At 42.4% G+C, this 21270-nt stretch overlaps 1 protein-coding gene across 8 annotated transcripts in view; it reads right to left on the minus strand.

The window, feature by feature from the left end:
- LOC126262041 (la-related protein Larp4B-like) overlaps positions 1 to 21270 on the minus strand; it is a 504153-nt gene that overhangs the window by 368445 nt on the left and 114438 nt on the right. For 6 of the 8 annotated variants that reach the window (XM_049958591.1, XM_049958588.1, XM_049958590.1 and 3 more), the window contains exon 2: positions 5018 to 5047. The exons of the other annotated variants lie outside the window; for them this stretch is intronic. In XM_049958591.1, coding sequence (XP_049814548.1) covers positions 5018 to 5047 — 30 coding nt within the window. The remainder of the gene's footprint in view (positions 1 to 5017; positions 5048 to 21270) is intronic. 8 annotated transcript variants of the gene reach the window in all.

A 21270-nucleotide genomic window follows, 5' to 3' on the forward strand; every position in this document is an offset into this window, starting at 1 on the left:
TGCGACTCATATTAAAACGTTATTCCTCTCTTGACAAATGCGATGTTCCTAAATGCGGTCTACGGAACTATTCATTCTATTTGTAATGTCACTAAGAAATTGCTCCATATCGATTACAGATTACACAGGGCTCATATTCGAAAGAAGCGGGACTCTAATCTCTCTTCGGCTACCCAGATTTCGATTTTCTGTGGTTTCGCATAATTGATTATGGCGAATGCCTTACCTTTTAAACGGGCCCCTTCTGATTTCCTTCCTCATCTACGTCCTGTCCGAGCTTGGCACTAATAACCTCGTCGTCGACGGAGCTTTGCAGCCTGATTTTCCTTTTTCGATTAAAGGTATAGCTCTGTTCATCTTTAATCGCTTCCGCCAGAATGGTGTCACTGTTACCATTAAAATAAGAAAGTTTTCAAGAAGATCCCGGAAACTGTTTCAGGAACTCCGCAAGAGACGTGAAAGGAAGAAAGCGGGCAGTGAGACAGGATGAGTATCGCGGCTCCATTTCGTAAGAGTAATTGCAGAGGCAGACCTCAGCTAGCGTGGCGGGGAGCTGCGCAGGCTAGCGGCTGCTACGGTACCGCAGTGCGTGTTGTGTGCAGAGCACTCTACTTAATCGCGGACGTCGCCGACACGGACGTCATCAGACTGGCGGTTGCGCATGCGCAGTACACTGACCTGCAGGCGCCACTCTCGCTGTTTTCCACTTCGGATGCTTAACTCAACTCTTCCCACACAACTCTCGCGTCATCGGCTCGTGGGTACCAACAACAACTACCATATTTCTTACTGCTGAAACCATTGTGCGAGTGTCACCAGCGTATTTAGGTGCGGAGGGCGGAAGCGCAGTCCTTTTCGTTTCATTTTCTCACGCTTGTCCGGAGCTGTGGGAAGCACAGTATTATTCTAGAATTCCACAAGTGCTTCACCTAGAGGCGAAACTCAAGATTACCAAAAAAAAAAAAAAAAAAAAAAAAAAGGCAAAAAATTGGCCAGATGGGACTACGACTCGCGCACTGAGGGCGCCGAACAAACTCAGTTTTGTATACACACATTGCGTCGATCCTGGAAATCGAGAACACCGACTATCTTTTCCTGTTATAGACGTTGAAAATTGGCAGGTGTCGGTCCCGGAAATTCTAAGACTTTCGAGAATGTTTTAATTTTAATTTTGAAGTCGGATAACAAACGTCACAAGAAATATTTTTTCGTGTGATATAATTGCAAATCAACAATTTTCTGATTTTTCCTTTACGTGTACTGTGAAACCTCACTTCTTGCCAAATTTCATGATTCAACAGGAGGTATGCTGTAGGTTTTAATGAGTGAGTTTACGAGCATCAAAATAAGTGACATAAATAGCCGTATCTTCTGATTGCACTGACTTAGAAGGGTAATGTTTTTACACCACCACAGGCGCATAGACATTAGTATGTTACATAAATTTCAACTTGATACGTCTGCTCGTTCGTGAGAGAAAGAGATTCTTAACACACAGACAGACAGTCGGGCAACAAATGACAAATTAAATTCGTGTGATTTAATTACAAATTAAAAATTTTCGGATTTTTTTCATTTAGTTGTACTGTAAAACCTTGACTCTAGCTAAATTTAAAGTGTCTAGGTCAACGGGAAGTATCTCATAAGTTTTGATGAGTGATTATGCGAGTATCGAAATATGTGACATAAAAGGCAGTATCATTTGGTTGCATTGAGTTCGAAGATTAACATTTATTACACCGCCAGGGGCGTAGAGACTTTACTACGACACATAAATTTTAACTTGGTACGTCTATCCGATCCTCAGGAAAATGGGTCTTAAGAGACGGGCGAACAGACAGAGTGTCAGATAAGAAATGACAAAAAATTGTTTTTTGTGTGATATAATTACAAATTAAACCGTGAAACCATGCTTCTGGCCAAACTTAAGTATTAAAGGCCAGCGGGAAATACTCTTCAGATTTTGATAAGTGAGTTTGCGAGTATCAACATATGTAATATAAATTGGCCGTACCTTTTAGCTACATTGACTTAGAAGCTTCAGTTTTCTGCATCGTCAAGGGACTGTAGATCTTAGTATGTTCGATAAAGTTCAAGGTGATAAATCTACCCGTTCTTGAGAAAACTGGTTTTTAACAGCCAGACATACAGACAGGCAGGCAGCAACAAAGTGATCCTATAATAAGGGTTCCGTTTTTACCGACTGAGGTAGAGAACCCTAAAATCAAGACAACGTCGAGTTTTGTAAGTACAAGGTCTTTCTTACGTCTATTCTACACCACTTACAAAATTCGGAGGAACTCAGTCGACGACTAGGTCATTAAAGATAATCTCGGCTTGGGGAAAGAAATCATCTGTATGCTTTTCATACCAACCATTTGCCTCAAGCTATTTAGCGACATCTCTTTTTCACATTTTATCCATCTGTCACATCTGTTTTCGATTGTCCCAGACAAAAATTAAAATTTCGCGTATCTGTATGTATGTATGTATGTATGTGTGTATGTGTGAAACGTGTTTTGCGTGTCTGAAGTAGAGGAATCTTTGTGATTTAGGGACAACAATACAAGTGTATGGCCGCTAAAATTAGGTATGTGGGACCCCTTTGTCCAATCACCGAGTTACGTCGCTCAGTGTAGCGACATAGAGACACAGCATCCAGTCTAGCTGTACAAGAGGACGTTGATGACTCCATTTTGTGGCAAACAGCCTAGGTGGAGCAATGCTTATGACACTGGACTCTTGTTCAGGATGAGTGCGTTCAAATCCCCGCAAGGTCATCCAGATGTCCTGCTTCTGTGACTTTCTTAAAGTACTACTTGTAAATGCTGGGCTGGTTTCTTAAATAGATTTCGAGCGCCATCTCGCACACATTTCATAATGGTGTGATTGTATGATGTTCTTTTTCTCAGAATGGCCGATATTCTGACCTCTAGATAGAGGTCCGTATTTTCCTGACACACTCTGCATATGAGTGCGTGACTATTTCCCACAATTTTACTTTCCCTATATTAGATACTCTTTTTACCACAGAATTAATTCAATAGCTAAGTTAGTTGACTATGTGTCTCTCCTGGAACAAAGGACCACAGTGATTCTGTACGACTTCTTGATTAAAGAAAAACTTACTCATTTACTACTCACGAGAAATTTAATGTTAAGTTAAAAGTTAGTCCTTTGTTATCGTAAATCTATGCAAAATACTGAAAAATGACATTTCTGAGTAATATAAAATTTCATCTTTTATCATTGGCGTACCTTTTGTCTCTGTGCTATTGCCACCCCCTTCTATTTCAGTTTTCTTTTTTCCATGTCACTTGTTAATCTTGCCTTACTCTTTCTCGCTCTGCCTAGTCGAGTTCCTGTCCATGCTGTTTCCTTATCCACTGTTTTCAGACATTTCTATTACATTTGACTACTTCGGTAAGGACGTAATTAGGAAATTGCTTCACATTAATAAGACAGAGATTTCTTACATTCCATGTATCCATTACTATACATACTATTATATTATTATGAAACTGGTCAGGCATCATTCAAACCGGAAGATTTACTGTCTGAGGAAAATATGGTTAGAAGCAAGAGAAGGCCTGAAGATCCTAATATTGCCGGGTGAAATAAGTTCATAAAATAAATAAATAAATATTCTTGTAAATGGGAAATGACGACTTACACCATCGCCAGGAGTTCACTTTTTTCGTCATCACTCCTCTGACTGGTTCGATGCGGCCCACTACGACTTGCTGTCTTGCGCCAACCTACTAACATCAGAGTAACGCTTGAATCCAGCGTCCTCAGTTATATGTCGGATGTATTCCAAACTCTCTCTTTCCCTACAATTTTTGACCTCTATCCCTGATGCCTCAACATTTGTCCTATCATCCTGTCCATTCTTCTTGTCCGTGTTTTCCGCGTATTCCTTTCCTCGTCGAATCTACACAGGACTTAATTCATTTATTTTATCAATCGATTTAATTCAGCATCTATTTGTGACACAGCGTCTCCAACGCTTCCAATGTCTTACTTTCCGATTTTCGTACATTGCATAATTTACGCCCATAAACTGCTAAACTCCAGACGCATGAGTACATTCTAATAAATTTCTTCCTCAAATTAAGGTTTATGTGCGATAAAAATAGACTTCATCCATCTTTTCCTGTGCTAGTCTGTCTTTTTGTCCTCTTAGCTTCGTCCGTCATTCATTACTTTGCTTCCTTCACGTACTTACATCGTATTTGTGCTCAGAAGTTTTGATCTAAGAGGGCTAGATTATGAACCACGACAGCAGGTTCATGGTTTATTAACAAAGTGGCGCAAAGCACCCCGGAGACTGTCGCCAATCACAGCCGGTTAATCTGCGACACCGGCACGGCGTTGCTTCGACATGTCACGACACGACATCAAGCGTCGACAGATACCATTGTACACACGTAAATGAAACGCGCTGATCAGCTCATTGACTTGTGTGCTGTACTTGCTTCTCCGTCATTCACTTTCTTGAATGTAGATACGTCAATAATTCTGTTATGCCGCAAGAGTGGAAAAATCAAAATTATTGACAGCACTTTGACAGTGTTTGAGTCCATTTAATGAATATATCTATGTGTCCACGGACGAAACATCGTTAATAGCTTCCTCGGTCTAAATGTCATCGTCTGCTAGTGTTTGTTGTCAGTCTGTAATGCAATAAACGTTGTCTTACAGAAACTACGCAGTTGCTTAATAGCTCCGATAGCAGAGAAGTTCGATCATGTTAAGGCGACGCTTCTGTTAAATAAGTTGATCAGCTTCCTTATTTTTTTAAAAAAATAACGTTGTTATCTTCGCCGTACCCAAGTGCACTTGGAAGATACAAACCTACAACGCTAATCATTGTCTATATGATATTCAGATATAAGAACCAAAATCCCTCCCAACATCTGTTTATCGCTCTAATAAATACGATGTAGAAGGTAAAGCAATTTTATTTACCACTCGGTGGAAGGTATATTACCGTACTCGATAAGCGTTCACTTACATCTGGTAAAGCAGCCGCGTAGGATTCGTCCTGAAAGAGAGAACGAATCAGCATGAGAACGAATCAGCATGAGGTCTCCAAGAACGAACGTATACAATGCAACTTTAAATATACAAAATATAAAACTCATTCTTTACAATATTCTACTAGCGAAGGTGTTTTGTAATGCATGTTGTGATAAATCACACGCATATTTCATATGTTATACAGACGCAAATAATGAATTTACATTAAAGATGTGTCGTCTATATTTAATTCATAAAGTTACTAGAATATAGTTTATGTTTAAAAAATATTTGTCTGTCTAGATAGAAGTGGAAATTATTCCATATAGAAACTAAAAGCACTTGGTATGTCGCGATAGTGCGAAATTTAGGACATCCAGTTTGCCGTTAGGACATCATCTATACTGGAGCCCTGCAACGTTTGAAGCATGGACATAAACGATAAAAACATAATTGTACTATTTACGAGGCAGAACACGGACTGCAGACTTTCCTCAATAAAAGAGTAAAAAAATCCAAGAGGCGATCTGTGGAATGCAAGCATTCTCTAAGATTGATGGCTCTGCCGTAAAACTGACGAGAAACAAGAACTTACATAAACTGCGTAGCATTCTCTCTTCATGGAGCCGATTGTTACGTTTTATTGGTATTTACTTGCGGTTTCTCCACATAACACGTGTAATATTTTCATAACGCTCATACAGCCTCATAAGCGACATATCTATAAATTTTGTATTGAATCACAACTCGATCTATATCTAGTACTGCACTCGCATGACAGTTTGCTTAGTCTCTCGCGTATTCAATACAAATGTGCGGGTAAGATACTTTACGGCAGTTTTGCATCTAGTTTCTGATTAAACCCTTGCTGCTACTACAGGCAGCAAGTACTTCTTCGAGTTGAGGATAGGTATTTTTTTCATTTGAATTAATGTAAATCTAAAATGGCAGCTGCCATTTTATCATCTGTGATACTAACTGCACACCTACCGTGCTAGATGTAGCGCAAATGCCGTGAGTAAATTCTCAAAGAGTGAAAACAGTCTTACATGAAATTAAGGCATGCGATGACAAAGCGGTATCGATTGGTAATATGATATTACACTGACGATCGATCACATTGCATAATTTGCATACAATATATTGGTATTTCGAATGTCGCTCTCAAGATTTTTCTGCAGGACTAACACAATCTTGGAAGACTAAGCAGATCGATAAATGCTTCAGTACGTGACTTTTGTCCACAATGTCGTGCAGCTGTTTTATGGGCTGTCGTTGGGCATGTGAAAAAATGAAGTAGCCTGCACTCAGTACAGTGAAGTAATGCTACTGCTTATTGTAGCAGTTTGGTTATGATGAAGCAGGTTACCATAATTATCTGGCGCACACGGTGTAAGTCAGTTCTTCTGCAATGTTGTTGTCAAAAAGCGATAAAAAGAACTGTCGTATAATGGAAAGAATTGAAATTGCTGACTTTTTGGGATATATTTTGCGGTACGGCACGTAATCTGGCAAGAAGCTCCAGAAACCGTGCATATTAGGCATCACATTAACCTGGCGAGCGAAATATCTTCAAACTTTTATAAAGATGTAATAATGCCACTGAGAAAGAAAGCAGATGTTGATAGGTGTGAATGTTATTATCAATTTAATTGGCCATGCTTGCAAAATACTGATAAGGTTAATTTTTAGAAAACTGGAAAAACTAGTAGAAGCCAACCAGGAGGAAGATCAGTTTGGAACACGCAAGATAATACTGACCCTGAAAGGCAGACCTGCGTTTACAGCATTTATAGATTTAGAGAAAAACGTATACACTGTTGACTGGAATACAGTCTTTGAAATCCTGAAGGTAGCAGGAGTAAGCGAAAGGTTATTTACAACTTGTACAGAAACCAGTCGGCTGTTATAAGAGCCGAAGAACATGAAAGGGAAATAATGGTTGAGAAGGGAGTGAGACAGGGTTGTATCCTATCGCCGATGTTATTCAGTCCGTGCATTCTGCAAAAAGTGAAGCTAATCAAAGAAGATTTTAGAAATGAAATTGAAGTTCTGCGAGAAGAAATAAAAAAAGTTGACCAATGACATATTAATTGTACAAGAGGTGGCAAAGGACCTGGAAAATAATTTAAACGTACTGGATAGTGTCTTGGAAAAAGTTTATAAAAGGAACATCCATAAAAGTAAAACAAAGGTAATGTATTCAAATTAAATCGGGCAATAGTAATCGAATTGGTTTAGGTTATAACAGTATATGAGTTTTCCTGCTTGGGCAGCAAAATAAATGATGACATAAAATGTATAAAATGTAGACGGGCAATGACAAGAAAAGCGTTCCTGAGGAAGACAAATTTGTTAACATCGATATAAATGTAAGTGTTAAGAAGTATTTTTTCTTATTGAGTATACCCTTGTACCGAAACGAAACGTGAACGATAAATAGGACAGGCAAGAAGAGAATGGAAGCTTTTAAAATGCGGTGCTATGGAAGAACGCTAAAGACTGGTTTGGTAGATATTGTAACTAACGAGGAAATACTGAATAGAATTGAGGAGAAAAGAAATTTATGGCCCGACTTGACTAAAAGAAAGGCTCGGTTGTTAGGACACATTCTGAGACATCAAGGAATTACAAATTTATTATTAAAGGGAAGTGTGAGAGGCTAAGGGATGAGTAGAGTAGGCAGATCTAATAGATGTAGGTTTCAGTAGTTTGGAGTTGAGCTTTCACAGGAGCGATGTGAATGAAGAGCTGCATCAGTATCTGGACTGAAAACCAAAAGAACAATAACAGCCGTTAAGTTGCACACATAGAAGGAGAATCGTTCTCTCTGGAGTGGAGCTTGCGCGTTTCAGATATTTCCTGACAGATTAAGCCGGTGCGACTGCATTTTGGAACTCCCTTTGGCAGACGACGCTCTGACCGACTGCCCTATTGATAGCCAGCACCGCTCGTACACAGTCTTGATCTCGCAGTTAATTTCAAAGTGTTGGAGTTGTATTCAGGGACTTATGAAAGTAAGTTACACATGTTGTCCCACGCAAAGACCGTTGCATAATAATTGTGGCCCATTGTCCTGGTTTCCTTCAGACACTGTTCAGCTGCGGTAGGGACAACAGGTGCAAAACAGTCTGCGAAGTAAGTGCCCCGGCAACTGGATACGTGCTCCATAGATGAAATTCGCGCTACAGTACGATTCATGTGGACAGAACCTCTAAACTGCACACGGATTCAGTGTGAATGTCTGGCGGTATGTGCACCAAATGCAATGTCGCGCATCGTCCATGAACGTTCCGACCGTGGCTTACAAAGTCTTGGTGAATACGCTGAAAAACAGTATTTTGAAGTGTACTGCAACATTCAATAAATATTGCTTGGTCTGTCATATTAACGTGCGAACTACCATTTGAAGTTCCCTCGTAGGTTTCTGACTGCAAATGGAGGTGCTCGATAGAGCTGCCAACGTGCATATAACGTATCCCTAAACATTGCCAACGGACGATTTCTGATTCAGCTTTTACCTGTATCGCAATAGCTACACACAGACTCAACATAATGCTTGCAGTATTTTTGAAAAAAAAAAACATTTATTCCTCGGTAACAAGCCCATATATACTCGTACTTGAAAACGTTTTCTAGATACACGTCTTTAGGTATGCTTTGCATTCCTCTGTATGGTGCATAGCATAGGATAAGTCTGCCAACAGCAGATACGCTCCGAGTGAGACTCAGTCCCTTCAATCTTATTCTTGTGGACCGTACTAGATATACGATGAAGGAACTAGATCTGTTACAAAGTGTACCAGTAATACCGGTTCCTTAAATTGTCTTAACTTTATTTTCTTTGTGTGGGATCCACTGTTACATAAAACATTTTTTAAACACATCATTGGTGCCTTGGATTGGCGACACTACTTATAAAATATGCGATTGCAACTTCGGTCCTTAGCCACGGTGGAAATAAAATTTCAGACAGCAGACTCTTTACCAGTGCAGATTAAAGCTGTTTCTCCTCAACAATTCCTTTTGTACCATACACGAACTCGTTAATGTAACTAACTATCTATCGAACAAGTATGTACCTCAGGAGAACAGAGCTCTAAAGAAAAGACAGATACAGCAATCTACTTGTCCATATCTGTACTCCGTAAACTACATTAGAATGTGTGGGCCGGCCGCGGTGGTCTAGCGGTTCTAGGCGCTCAGTCAGGAACCGCGCGACTGCTACGGTCGCAGGTTCGAATCCTGCCTCGGGCATGGATGTGTGTGATGTCCTTATGTTAGTTAGGTTTAAGTAGTTCTAAGTTCTAGGCGACTTATGACCACAGATGTTGAGTCCCATAGTGCTCAGAGCCATTTGAACCAAGAATGTGTGGCGGAGTGTACCACTAACATACACCCTGAAACTTCCTGGCAGATTAAAACTGTGTGCCGGACCGAGACTCGAACTCGGGACCTTTGCCTTTCGCGGGCAAGTGCTCTACCATTCTGGAAACATCCCCCAGGCTGTGGCTAAGCCATATCTCCGCAATACCCTTTCTTTCAGGAGTGCTAGTTCTGCAGGGTTCGCAGGAGAGCTTCTGTAAAGTTTGGAAGGTAGGAGACGAGGTACTAGCAGAAGTAAAGCTGCGAGGACGGGGCGTGAGTCGTGCTTGGGTAGCTCAGTTGGTAGAGCACTTGCCCGCGAAAGGCAAAGTCCCGAGTTCGAGTCTCGGTCCGGCACACAGTTTTAATCTGCCAGGAAGTTTCATATCAGCGCACACTCCGCTGCAGAGTGAAAACTCTCATTCTGGAAACATACACCCTCCTCTCCTCCCCCTCACCCCAACGACTCCACCCCGTGCCATTTGAGAATGGTGGGTGGGAAAAATCAGCGTAAGAACTCCAATTTTTCTGATGTTTTTCCGTTTTGGTCATTTCGTGAGACACAGGAGAAAGTTATATTTTGTCTCGTTCTTCTTGGAACTTATGCTCTAGGGAGTTCAACAGTAAATCTCTACATGAAGCACAATGTCTGTCTGTTACCGTCTACGTTAGGAGTTTGTAGAGCAACTCCTTAAAGCTCTGGAGCCGACTAAATGATGTCAGGACGAAAATATCGGTAGGTCTTTGTTAGATCTTTTGTACCTGTTCTCTTATTCCATCTTGATAAGTGTCACAGACTGAGGAGCTATATTCAATAATTAACTGAATAAGTGTTTTGTTAGCCATTTCTTTTGTGGATAAATTCCTTAGGATTCTTCCAATGAATCTCAGAGTGGCACATACTCTGTTTTATGTGCACACGACACTTTAGGTCGCTCCGGATGGTTATTCCTAGATTTTTATAGGTGTCTTGTTTCAAGTGCTTTATTAGCAATAGTTTATTCGGACAGTAGCGCATACATTCGCATATCTGTGCGTAATATGTTACATTTGTATACGTTCGGAGTCTCCTTGCACGAATCGTCCACCTCAGCAGCTCTCCCTGTATTTCGCTACAGTCACCCGTTATGCAAGCTCCCTATAGATAACAGCATCGAACGCGAACAGCCTCAAGTTACCTATTAGATCACAAACATAGGTTTCTGAACAGTTACAGCCCTATAACAATCGTATGGAATACTCTTAAAATTACCTTTATATCTGTAGATTTTGTTCCGTTAAGAACGTGGAATGTCAGATCACTTAATCGGGCAGGTAGGTTAGAAAATTTAAAAAGGGAAATGGATAGGTTAAAGTTAGATATAGTGGGAATTAGTGAAGTTCGGTGGCAGGAGGAACAAGACTTTTGGTCAGGTGATTACAGGCTTATAAATACAAAATCAATTAGGGGTAATGCAGGAGTAGGTTTAATAATGAATAAAAAATAGGAGTGCGGGTTAGCTACTACAAACAGCAGAGTGAACGCATTATTGTGGCCAAGATAGACACAAAGCCCATGCCTACTACAGTAGTACAAGTTTATATGCCAACTAGCTCTGCAGATGAAGAAATAGATGAAATGTATGATGAGATAAAAGAAATTATTCAGGTAGTGAAGGGAGACGAAAATTTAATAGTCATGGGTGACTGGAATTCGTCAGTAGGAAAAGGGAGAGAAGGAAACATAGTAGGTGAATATGGATTGGGGGAAAGAAATGAAAGAGGAAGCCGCCTGGTAGAATTTTGCACAGAGCACAACTTAATCATAGCTACCACTTGGTTCAAGAATCATAAAAGAAGGTTGTATACCTGGAAGAATCCTGGAGATACTAAAAGGTATCAGATAGATTATATAATGGTAAGACAGAGATTTAGGAACCAGGTTTTAAATTGTAAGACATTTCCAGGGGCAGATGTGGATTCTGACCACAATCTATTGGTTATGAACTGCAGATTGAAACTGAAGAAACTGCAAAAAGGTGGGAATTTAAGGAGATGGGACCTGGATAAACTGAAAGAACCAGAGGTTGTACAGAGTTTCAGGGAGAGCATAAGGGAACAATTGACAGGAATGGGGGAAAGAAATACAGTAGAAGAAGAATGGGCAGCTCTGAGGGATGAAGTAGTGAAGGCAGCAGACGATCAAGTAGGTAAAAAACTAGGGCTAATAGAAATCCTTGGGTAACAGAAGAAATATTGAATTTAATTGATGAAAGGAGAAAATATAAAAATGCAGTAAATGAGGCAGGCAAAAAGGAATACAAACGTCTCAAAAATGAGATCGACAGGAAGTGCAAAATGGCTAAGCAGGGATGGCTAGAGGACAAATGTAAGGATGTAGAGGCTTGTCTCACTAGGGGTAAGATAGATACTGCCTACAAGAAAATTAAAGAGACCTTTGGAGAGAAGAGAACCACTTGAATGAATATCAAGAGCTCAGATGGAAACCCAGTTCTAAGCAAAGAAGGGAAAGCAGAAAGGTGGAAGGAGTATATAGAGGGTCTATACAAGGGCGATGTACTTGAGGACAATATTATGGAAATGGAAGAGGATGTAGATGAAGGCGAAATGGGAGATAAGATACTGCGTGAAGAGTTTGACAGAGCACTGAAAGACCTGAGTCGAAACAAGGCCCCGGGAGTAGACAACATTCCATTAGAACTACTGATGGCCTTGGGAGAGCCATTCGTGACAAAACTCTACCATCTGGTGAGCAAGATGTATGAGACAGGCGAAATACCCTCAGACTTCAAGAAGGATATAATAATTCCAATCCCAAAGAAAGCAGGTGTTGACAGATGTGAAAATTACCGAACTATCAGTTTAATAAGTCACAGCTGCAAAATACTAACGCGAATTCTTTACAGACGAATGGAAAAACTGGTAGAAGTGGACCTCGGGGAAGATCAGTTTGGATTCCGTAGAAATGTTGGAACACGCGAGGCAATACTAACCTTACGACTTATCTTAGAAGAAAGATTAAGAAAAGGCAAACCTACGTTTCTAGCATTTGTAGACTTAGAGGAAGCTTTTGACAATGTTAACTTGAAAACTCTCTTTCAAATTCTGAAGGTGGCAGGGGAAAATACAGGGAGCGAAAGGCTATTTACAATTTGTACAGAAACCAGATGGCAGTTATAAGAGTCGAGGGACATGAAAAGGAAGCAGTGGTTGGGAAAGGAGTGAGACAGGGTTGTAGCCTCTCCCCGATGTTATTCAATCTGTATATTGAGCAAGCAGTAAAGGAAACAAAAGAAAAATTCGGAGTAGGTATTAAAATTCATGGAGAAGAAGTAAAAACTTTGAGGTTCGCCGATGACATTGTAATTCTGTCAGAGACAGCAAAGGCCTTGGAAGAGCAGTTGAACGGAATGGACAGTGTCTTGAAAGGAGGATATAAGATGAACATTAACAAAAGCAAAACGAGGATAATGGAATGTAGTCAAATTAAATCAGGTGATGCTGAGGGAATTAGATTAGGAAATGTGACACTTAAAGTAGTAAAGGAGTTTTGCTATTTAGGGAGCAAAATAACTGATGATGGTCGAAGTAGAGAGGATATAAAATGTAGACTGGCAATGGGAAGGAAAGCGTTTCTGAAGAAGAGAAATTTGTTAACATCGAGTATAGATTTAAGTGTCAGGAAGTCGTTTCTGAAAGTATTTGTATGGAGTGTAGCCATGCATGGAAGTGAAACATGGACGATAACTAGTTTGGAGAAGAAGAGAATAGAAGCTTTCGAAATGTGGTGCTACAGAAGAATGCTGAAGATAAGGTGAGTAGATCACGTAACTAATGAGGAGGTATTGAATAGAATTGGGGAGAAGAGAAGTTTGTGGCACAACTTGACTAGAAGAAGGGATCGGTTGGTAGGACATGTTTTGAGGCATCAAGGGATCACAAATTTAGCATTGGAGGGCAGCGTGGAGGGTAAAAATCGTAGAGGGAGACCAAGAGATGAATACACTAAGCAGATTCAGAAGGATGTAGGTTGCAGTAGGTACTGGGAGATGAAGAAGCATGCACAGGATAGAGTAGCATGGAGAGCTGCATCAAACCAGTCTCAGGACTGAAGACCACAACAACAACAACAAGAACTTGCTGAGTTTTGTCCGCTAGGAAGTCCTGGATCCTGTCACAAATCTGGTTCGATACACAGTGGGCTCGTATTTTGTTCAGCAAACGAGACTGAGGAACGGGGCACCAACGAGGGCGCCTTTGTCAACAGCCTGCTGGACCCCATACGAGAACAGAGCGAGCCGAATTTCTCAAGATCTCTGGTTGTGGAGGAGGAGGAGGAGGAGGAGATTAGTGTTTAACGTCCCGACTACTACGATGTCATTAGCAAGGAGCACAAGCTCGGATTAGGGAATGATTGGGAAGGAAATCGGGCGTGCCCCTTCAAAGAAACCAGCCCGGCATTTGCTTGAAGTGATTTAGGTAAATCACGGAAAACCTAATTCAGGATGGCCGGAGACAGGTTTGAAGCGTCGTCCACACGAATGCGAGTCTAGTGTGCTAAATTTCTGTAATCCATTCTGAATTTTATAGAGCAGATTTTTTTTCGGTTTTTGGGGCGCTCAACTGTGCGGTTATCAGCGCCCGTACAAATTCCCAACCTTTGCTCAGTCCAATCTCGCCACTTCCGTGAATGATGATGAAATGATGAGGACAACACAAAGACCTAGTTATCTCGACACAGGTGAAAATCCCTGACCCCGCTGGTAATCGAACCCAGAACCCCGTGCTCGAGAAGCGAGAACGCGACCGCGAGACCACGAGCTGCGAGCGGGTAGATTTTCGTTCCCCAAAAACGTCATAGCACGTCAGCGTAAAAGCATGTACCATAACTTTACAAAAGACTGACGTCAACGGTATAGGCCTATAATTATGTGTATCTGTCAGGCCATCCTTCTTAAAAACGAAAATGACCTGCGCTTTCTTCTAATAGGAAGCTACTCTTCATTGCTCCAGTGACGTCCAGTAAACTACTGCTAAAAGAGGAGCATTCGTCCGGCCACCGAACTGCATTTCAACAATATATGACCAACGTACATTTTGAGTGCAGCCCAGATACGTCTGTTTGAGAGACTGTTCCATGCCGTTGAAAATGACTACATAATGTAACTGTGTAGCAGTGAGAAAGTCACATAATAGGATATTCTAATCGAAGTTACAACATTCAGTGCAGCAGATTGTCATACAATAAATTACATACACATGTATATGTTTTCCACATATCATCCAAAACTACTGCACCGATTTGAACCAAACTTGGTGCATATGCTGCTTATTGTCTGAGAAAAAGTATTATAGTGGTACGTACCACCTGCCCCACATAGGGATGAGGCACGGCTGAGCATAGAGAGGGGGAAGGGGGTGATGGGTTGTGCTGGGTTGATTTGGGGGACGAGACCAAACAGCGAGGTCATCGGTCTCATCGGGTTAGGGAAGGAAGTCGGCCGTGCCCTTTCAAAGGAACCATACCGGCATTTGCCTAGAACGATTTAGGGAAATCATGGAAAATCCAAATCAGGATGGCCGGACGCGGGATTGAACCGTCGTCCTCCTGAAGGCGAGTCCAATGTGGCGAGATGGACAGAGAGAGCAGCAGAGAAAACGGACAAAGAATAGGAGGAGGAGTGAGGGAGATAATGGGAGGGAGAGGGGAGACAGGCAGAGTGAGGGGGAGGAACAGATGGACAGAGATGGGGAGGAGAAGGAGATGTACAGAGAGTGTGGTGTCACCGCCAGACATCACACTTGCTAGGTGGTAGCCTTTAAATCGGCCGCGGTCCGTTAGTAAACGTCGGACCCGAGTGTCGCCACTATCAGTGATTGCAGACCGAGCGCCGCCACACAGCAGGTCTAGTCTAGAGACTCCCTAGCACTCGCCCCAGTTGTACAGACGACTTTGCCAGCGATGGTTCACTGTCTACATACGCTCTCATTTGCCGAGACGACAGTTTAGCATAGCCTTCAGCTACGTCATTTGCTACGACCTAGCAAGGCGCCATATTGAGTTACTATGTATGTATTCTGAACAGATAATATTGTGAATCATGTACCGTCAAGAGCGACGGTCATCATTCATGGATTAAAGTTAAGTATCCAACTAATTACGTCCGCTTTCTGAATTCTCATTCCTTGTCATGTTCCAGACCTCACGTCAGTATAATTCTTCCCTCACGCCAGCCTGCGTGAGCTAAAACGCGTGCATTTCGGCCTCCACTCGTAACACGGTATTGGCTCTTCTGCCAACACAAAAGAGAGAGAGGGGGAAAGTGGGCGGTGGAGATGGACAGAAATAGGGGGGGGGGGGGGGGTTGAGAAAATGCGAGCAGTGTATGTGCCGTATGCACTGTGAGTAATAGGACAGTAAATAAATAAACGTGGTGGTTTTTATTTTCGAATGGCGGTATCATCATGTGGATGTAGCAATATTAGTGACTTAGTTTTTTTTGTCTGAATCACGAAGTATTTTTATTAACGTAGGACTGGTTTCGATGAGATACCCCGTCAAGCCATAAAGTTTCGAGACTTGATCAGTAAAAAAATTCGTCTCCCCCACTTGAGTATAACGCATACAACATTCATACAACCATGTGTAACTGTCCTCCTTTAGGATGTTGTTCAACTCACACGTCACATTATCTCTGACGTCAATTACGTCGTCAAATCGTTGACTTTTCATGTGAATTTCTGCACTTTGTCGTAGGTTTGTATTGATAGTACCATGTCTTATAACCCGTGACGATTTTTTCCAATAAAAGAATTGTTCGAGTTTGGAATTTCAACCAAGTCGCAGCAGGCGTCCACGTGAATTTATTTTCAATCAGATGTCAAGGTTTGCGTGGCAAACTTTGCGCGCACTTTGCTTTTTTTCAAAACATTTTGGAGAATATCTTTAGCACATGATTTAGAGGTGTTGCTTCATTGTAGTTCGTCACACAACAACGTTGACACACTACATCCTGCTCACAGACGGCTATTGAAATGCCCGTCTTTTGTTTACAGATTGCTAGTTACTGGTCTAATGCTGGCTGATGTCGCTTATGCGTCAGGAACAAATTAGTCTCGGAACTTTTAGGACGAACGGTGTACGCACCCTTGTCAGACTGGGCTACGAATAGCGCGCCACTGTGAATTTCAGTGTGATATGCAGGAGGCTGAGGTGTTGTTGCCAGTGCATGTTGCAGCGCGGCGTTTTTGGTCTCGCCACGGCGGACGAGCTCGAGGTGCGGCGGGCGAGAAGTGCGGCCAGGCGAGACGGAGGCGCGACAGCAGCGCCACACCCATACCTAGCGGCGCAGCCGAGCGACACGGCTCCGGCCAGCGAGCGAAAGCCACAACACAGCCGAGCACAGCACACTTTCTCCCGCGACTGCCGTGCCTTACCAGCCCTCTTCTCTGTCCTCTTCTGCTCTGACCGCAGGGACTCTCATACTGCACTGTAATCTACAAGTCATAATTTACCCATTTTACTGGTTGTTAAGCTCCGTGGCTGCAGATTATATTACTTTTTTATGTCTTTTTATTTTTTTTTCACTCATCTTCAGTTGGAGTAAAACATATTTATCCGTTCAGTTACCACAATAAAAAACATCGACTGGATTTTGGATGCTGCATCTGACCTGTTCAAAATAACAGTTTTGTTCATCTATTAGGCTTTGCGAGTAGTGTATCCCTACATATTATAAAATGGATGTAAGTATCTGTGTGTGTGTGTGTGTGTGTGTGTGTGTATGTGTGTATGTATGTATGTATGTTTCCTTAACCACTGGAACGATTTCCATCAAAGTTGCGCATATACCTTAGTGTCAAGCAACAATCGCTGTGAGGGTAAGAACCACCTACCTACCAAAGAGGTGAGGTGGAGATGAAAAAGAAGCGTAGCCCGTGATGCGTGAATTCCCAGACTTTTTCCATCCTGTATTTGAGAAAGAGGGCACTTTGAGACTTGCAACAAACTTCATACATAATTTCAAACCTGTAAGAAATATGTTTCTGCCGACATCCCATAAAAATGATGAAAGGAAAAATGTTTATCGCTTACTACTTCTTCGCTATTCGCACAACAAAGGCACCGCATTATAATGTATTACTTCTTTACTATTAACCGTATTCGCGACTCATTTTAGAGACAGTATGCACATACAGCACTGAATGTAATTCCAAAATTACATCATTGTACAAAACGTAGCTCGGGAGATGTGATGTCATAAACTATGAGATGCATAAAAATTGCCGCATCAGGCGTGACGTTTAAATTTATTACGTCTTTGCTACTAACTCTGTTCTCAATCAATGTCGCAGATAACATCTACATATTCCGCTGGCTGTATCTACAATATTATATCTTTGTACAACACAATGTTCAGGGGATGTGGCGTCATGAATGTTAACATCAAGGCCAGACGCTGCATGGTACGGGCGTTGAAGCACAGCTGTAAATGAATGACAGGGCAACGCCGGGTTTTTCCGCTAGTTTACAATAAATTATTCTTTAGATGCACTTAATTTCTATTTTCCTTGTTGTTCCTCCTATTTTCCGCATTTGTAAGCTTGGCGTAAACCATTTTTCTTTGTATGATGCATAACAATAGCACACATTCATCATATCGCCGACTGACGTGTTGTTCTGAAAGTACTGTTGAAGTCAGTTGGGGAAATTCATTAAACATTTTGTTTTAAGCTTGTGAATGATTAAAAACTAAAATTTTAACTTGCAAGCAGAATGTTACTTTGTCTGTAGAAATAATTTTATGATGGTTCAAATGGCTCTGAGCACTATGCGACTTAACTTATGAGGTCATCAGTCCCCTACAACTTAGAAATAATTAAACCTAACTAACCTAAGGACATCACACACATCCATACCCGAGGCAGGATTCGAACCTGCGACCGTAGCAGTCGCTCGGTTCCAGACTGTAGCGCCTAGGCCGGCCGGTGTGGCCGTGCGGTTCTAGGCGCTTCAGTCTGGAACCGCGTGACCGCTACGGTCGCAGGTTCTAATCCTGCCTCGGGCATGGATGTGTGTGATGTCCTTAGGTTAGTTAGGTTTAAGTAGTTCTAAGTTCTAGGCGACTGATGACCTCAGATGTTAAGTCGCATAGTGCTCAGAGCCATTCGATTTTTGTAGCGCCTAGAACCGCACGGCCACTCCGGCCTGCTAATTTTATGATGTAAACAAGTATGTTAGTCGGCAACACGGTGAATAGCACGCTCTTGTTGTGCATCACACAAAGATAGTGTGTTATTCCATGCTTTTAAATGCGGAAAATAGCTGCATTTTGCCAGACCCATCCTATCGCCCCATCCCCCCCCCCCCCTCCGCGCTATTTTGAGCTCACGTAATTAATGGACTTCCCCTAACCAGTATTTCTTCCAAATATGTCACGCAGCGACTTCTGACAGTATACAATCAAAAGCGTACACATTTTCTAATGCCGACTGAATGGACACACCAAACTTGAACTGTAGATAAACAATTTTCCGAAGGAAACATACGTGGGAAAGAGGCGATGTTGAATGGGCCACGCACACGACGACATTTCCGCTCACAGAATATCCCTTTTATCGACCGGACACAACGCTTTTTCCCGCGCTGCCACAGAAGCAGGAGTGAGCGCCAAACAGAAGCACACAGAACCAACCTGCCGGCCCTGACACGGCTGGCTGCGACGGCGCGTGGAGGCCCGCGGCAGCGTAAGCGACCCGGGCGCCGCTATGAAGAACGGCCCGGACAGCTGCAGCTGGTAGCCGTCGCCCATGCTGCGCTGCGTCCTCACACAACGGCGGCCGGTGCTCTGCTGACGCCACGGCACGGCGGACGTCGCCACAGCAGGAAGCGCGATAAGCTGCCGCCTGCTCTGGAGCCTTTTTTTTTTCCCTTACCACAACGCGATCCGCATGCGTGCCACGGATTCATTCCGAGAGATTTCGGGAACCCGTGCATGACACCTCTTAAGGTGGCGCAGCAGTAAGACTGGGCAAGGCGCAGATCCAAGGAGGCAGAGAGGGGAGACAGGCCACGGAGATCTCGATCCCCAATAAGATTTTCGACAGAATTGTTTATATCTGATACAAAGTGTCCGGACACATATTTCTAGATATTAAAAAGGGTGTGTCTCCCCTTCACCTCTATAACGGTCTGAACTTTGCTGGAGAAACTTTCAATGAGATGTTTGAATGTCTGAAGAGGAATGGCAGCCCAGTCTTCCTCGAGAACCGAAACCAGAGACAGTAATGATGTTGGGGTCAGGAGCAAAGTTGACGTTCTAACTCATTCCAAAGGTGTTCCTTTGAGTTCAGGTCGTGACTCTGGGCAGGCCTGTCCATTCCAGGAACCTTACTGCCCAGAAAGCACTGTCTTAAAGATGCTGCTCTATGTCATGCGACTCTGAACTGGTCCTCTACTGTACGCAATGCCATAAAATGTGTTCATATCTCTCCGCATTTAGCGCTTTCTTCTAACAACGAAAAACACCATACCGCAACAGTACCTCCTCCGTACTTCACTGCTGGCACAACACATGTTGGCAGGTAACGGGCTCCAGGCATTCGCCAAACCCAAACCGTTGCATCGGATTGTCACTGGTTAAAGCGTGTTTCATCATTCCAAATCACTCTTTACCAGTCACCAACAGTCACTCCAAAGTCACGTCACCAAGAATCTCCTTGAGTAGCTACAGAAGGCTGTAATGCCACGGATGTATTTGTTCCTCAGCTGACATCCAACAGCTAGTCCATGTTCGAAGTCACTGCGCTCTCCAGACACGTCAATTTGAAAAGAGACTCGTCTAACCAGGCAACATGTTTCCAGTCATCAACAGTCCAATGTCGGTGTTGACTGGCCCAGGCGACTCGTAAAGCTTTGTTTCGTGCAGTCATCAAGAGCACACGAGTGGGCCTTCGGCCTGAAACTCGAATCGATGAAGTTTCATTGAATGGTTCGCATGCTCACACTTTTTGATGCCCCAGCATTGAAATCTGCAGCAATTTGCGGAAGGGTTGCCATTGCAGCAGCAGTAAACGATCTAACAACTGCGCCAGACATTTGTCTTATACAGACGTTGACGACCGTGCTGTTTACATATCTCTGTATTTGAATATGCCTGCCTATACCAGTTTCTTTGGGACTTGAGTGTAGTTTCAATCAGAGGAAACTGTAATATTCAAATAGTGTTCTGCAATGTTCGAATCCACCAAGAAGCAGCGAGTAATTATTCTATATTGATAGATTATTTCTTAGCGGCCTGGTTAAAGAATGTTCATTGATGTGAAACCTCAGAAACGTTCATTAAGTGCTTAAATAACTTGCAATGTTCTAAGCAGTGCTTAACCTTACAGTGACCTGGCTGCCTGTCACGACATTTCTTGTTCTAATGTAAATTGCAATGTTATGAATTCAGAAGTAGGGATAACTGAATATCCCGTTTTAAACTTGAATGTGAAATACTTTGTGTGTTTTTGTGTACGGTTACCTACTTATATTAATCGCCTTATGTTACAGAATGTTGAAATGTGTGTGAATTCCTAAGGGACCAAACTGCTGAGGTCATCGGTCCCTAGACTTATCATCATCATCTGTTATCTGCTATATTAGCAGGTCCTTTGCCTCTCCATTTTCTGCGATCCATTGCTTTCTTCTTAAGGCTGCTGTATGTTGTACCGTCCATCATGTCATCCAGTATCTGGAATGTCTTCCTTCCTCGCTTCCTTTTCCCTTCTGCATAACCTTCTAAAACTATTTTTATCAGTCCGTCATTCTTTCTTAATATATGCCCAATCCAGTTTCTTTTTCTTCTCTTTATTACATCTAGTAACTGTCTTTTCTGTCCC

The sequence above is a fragment of the Schistocerca nitens genome, chromosome 1, assembly GCF_023898315.1.
Source record: "Schistocerca nitens isolate TAMUIC-IGC-003100 chromosome 1, iqSchNite1.1, whole genome shotgun sequence".
Lineage (NCBI taxonomy): Eukaryota > Metazoa > Arthropoda > Insecta > Orthoptera > Acrididae > Schistocerca > Schistocerca nitens.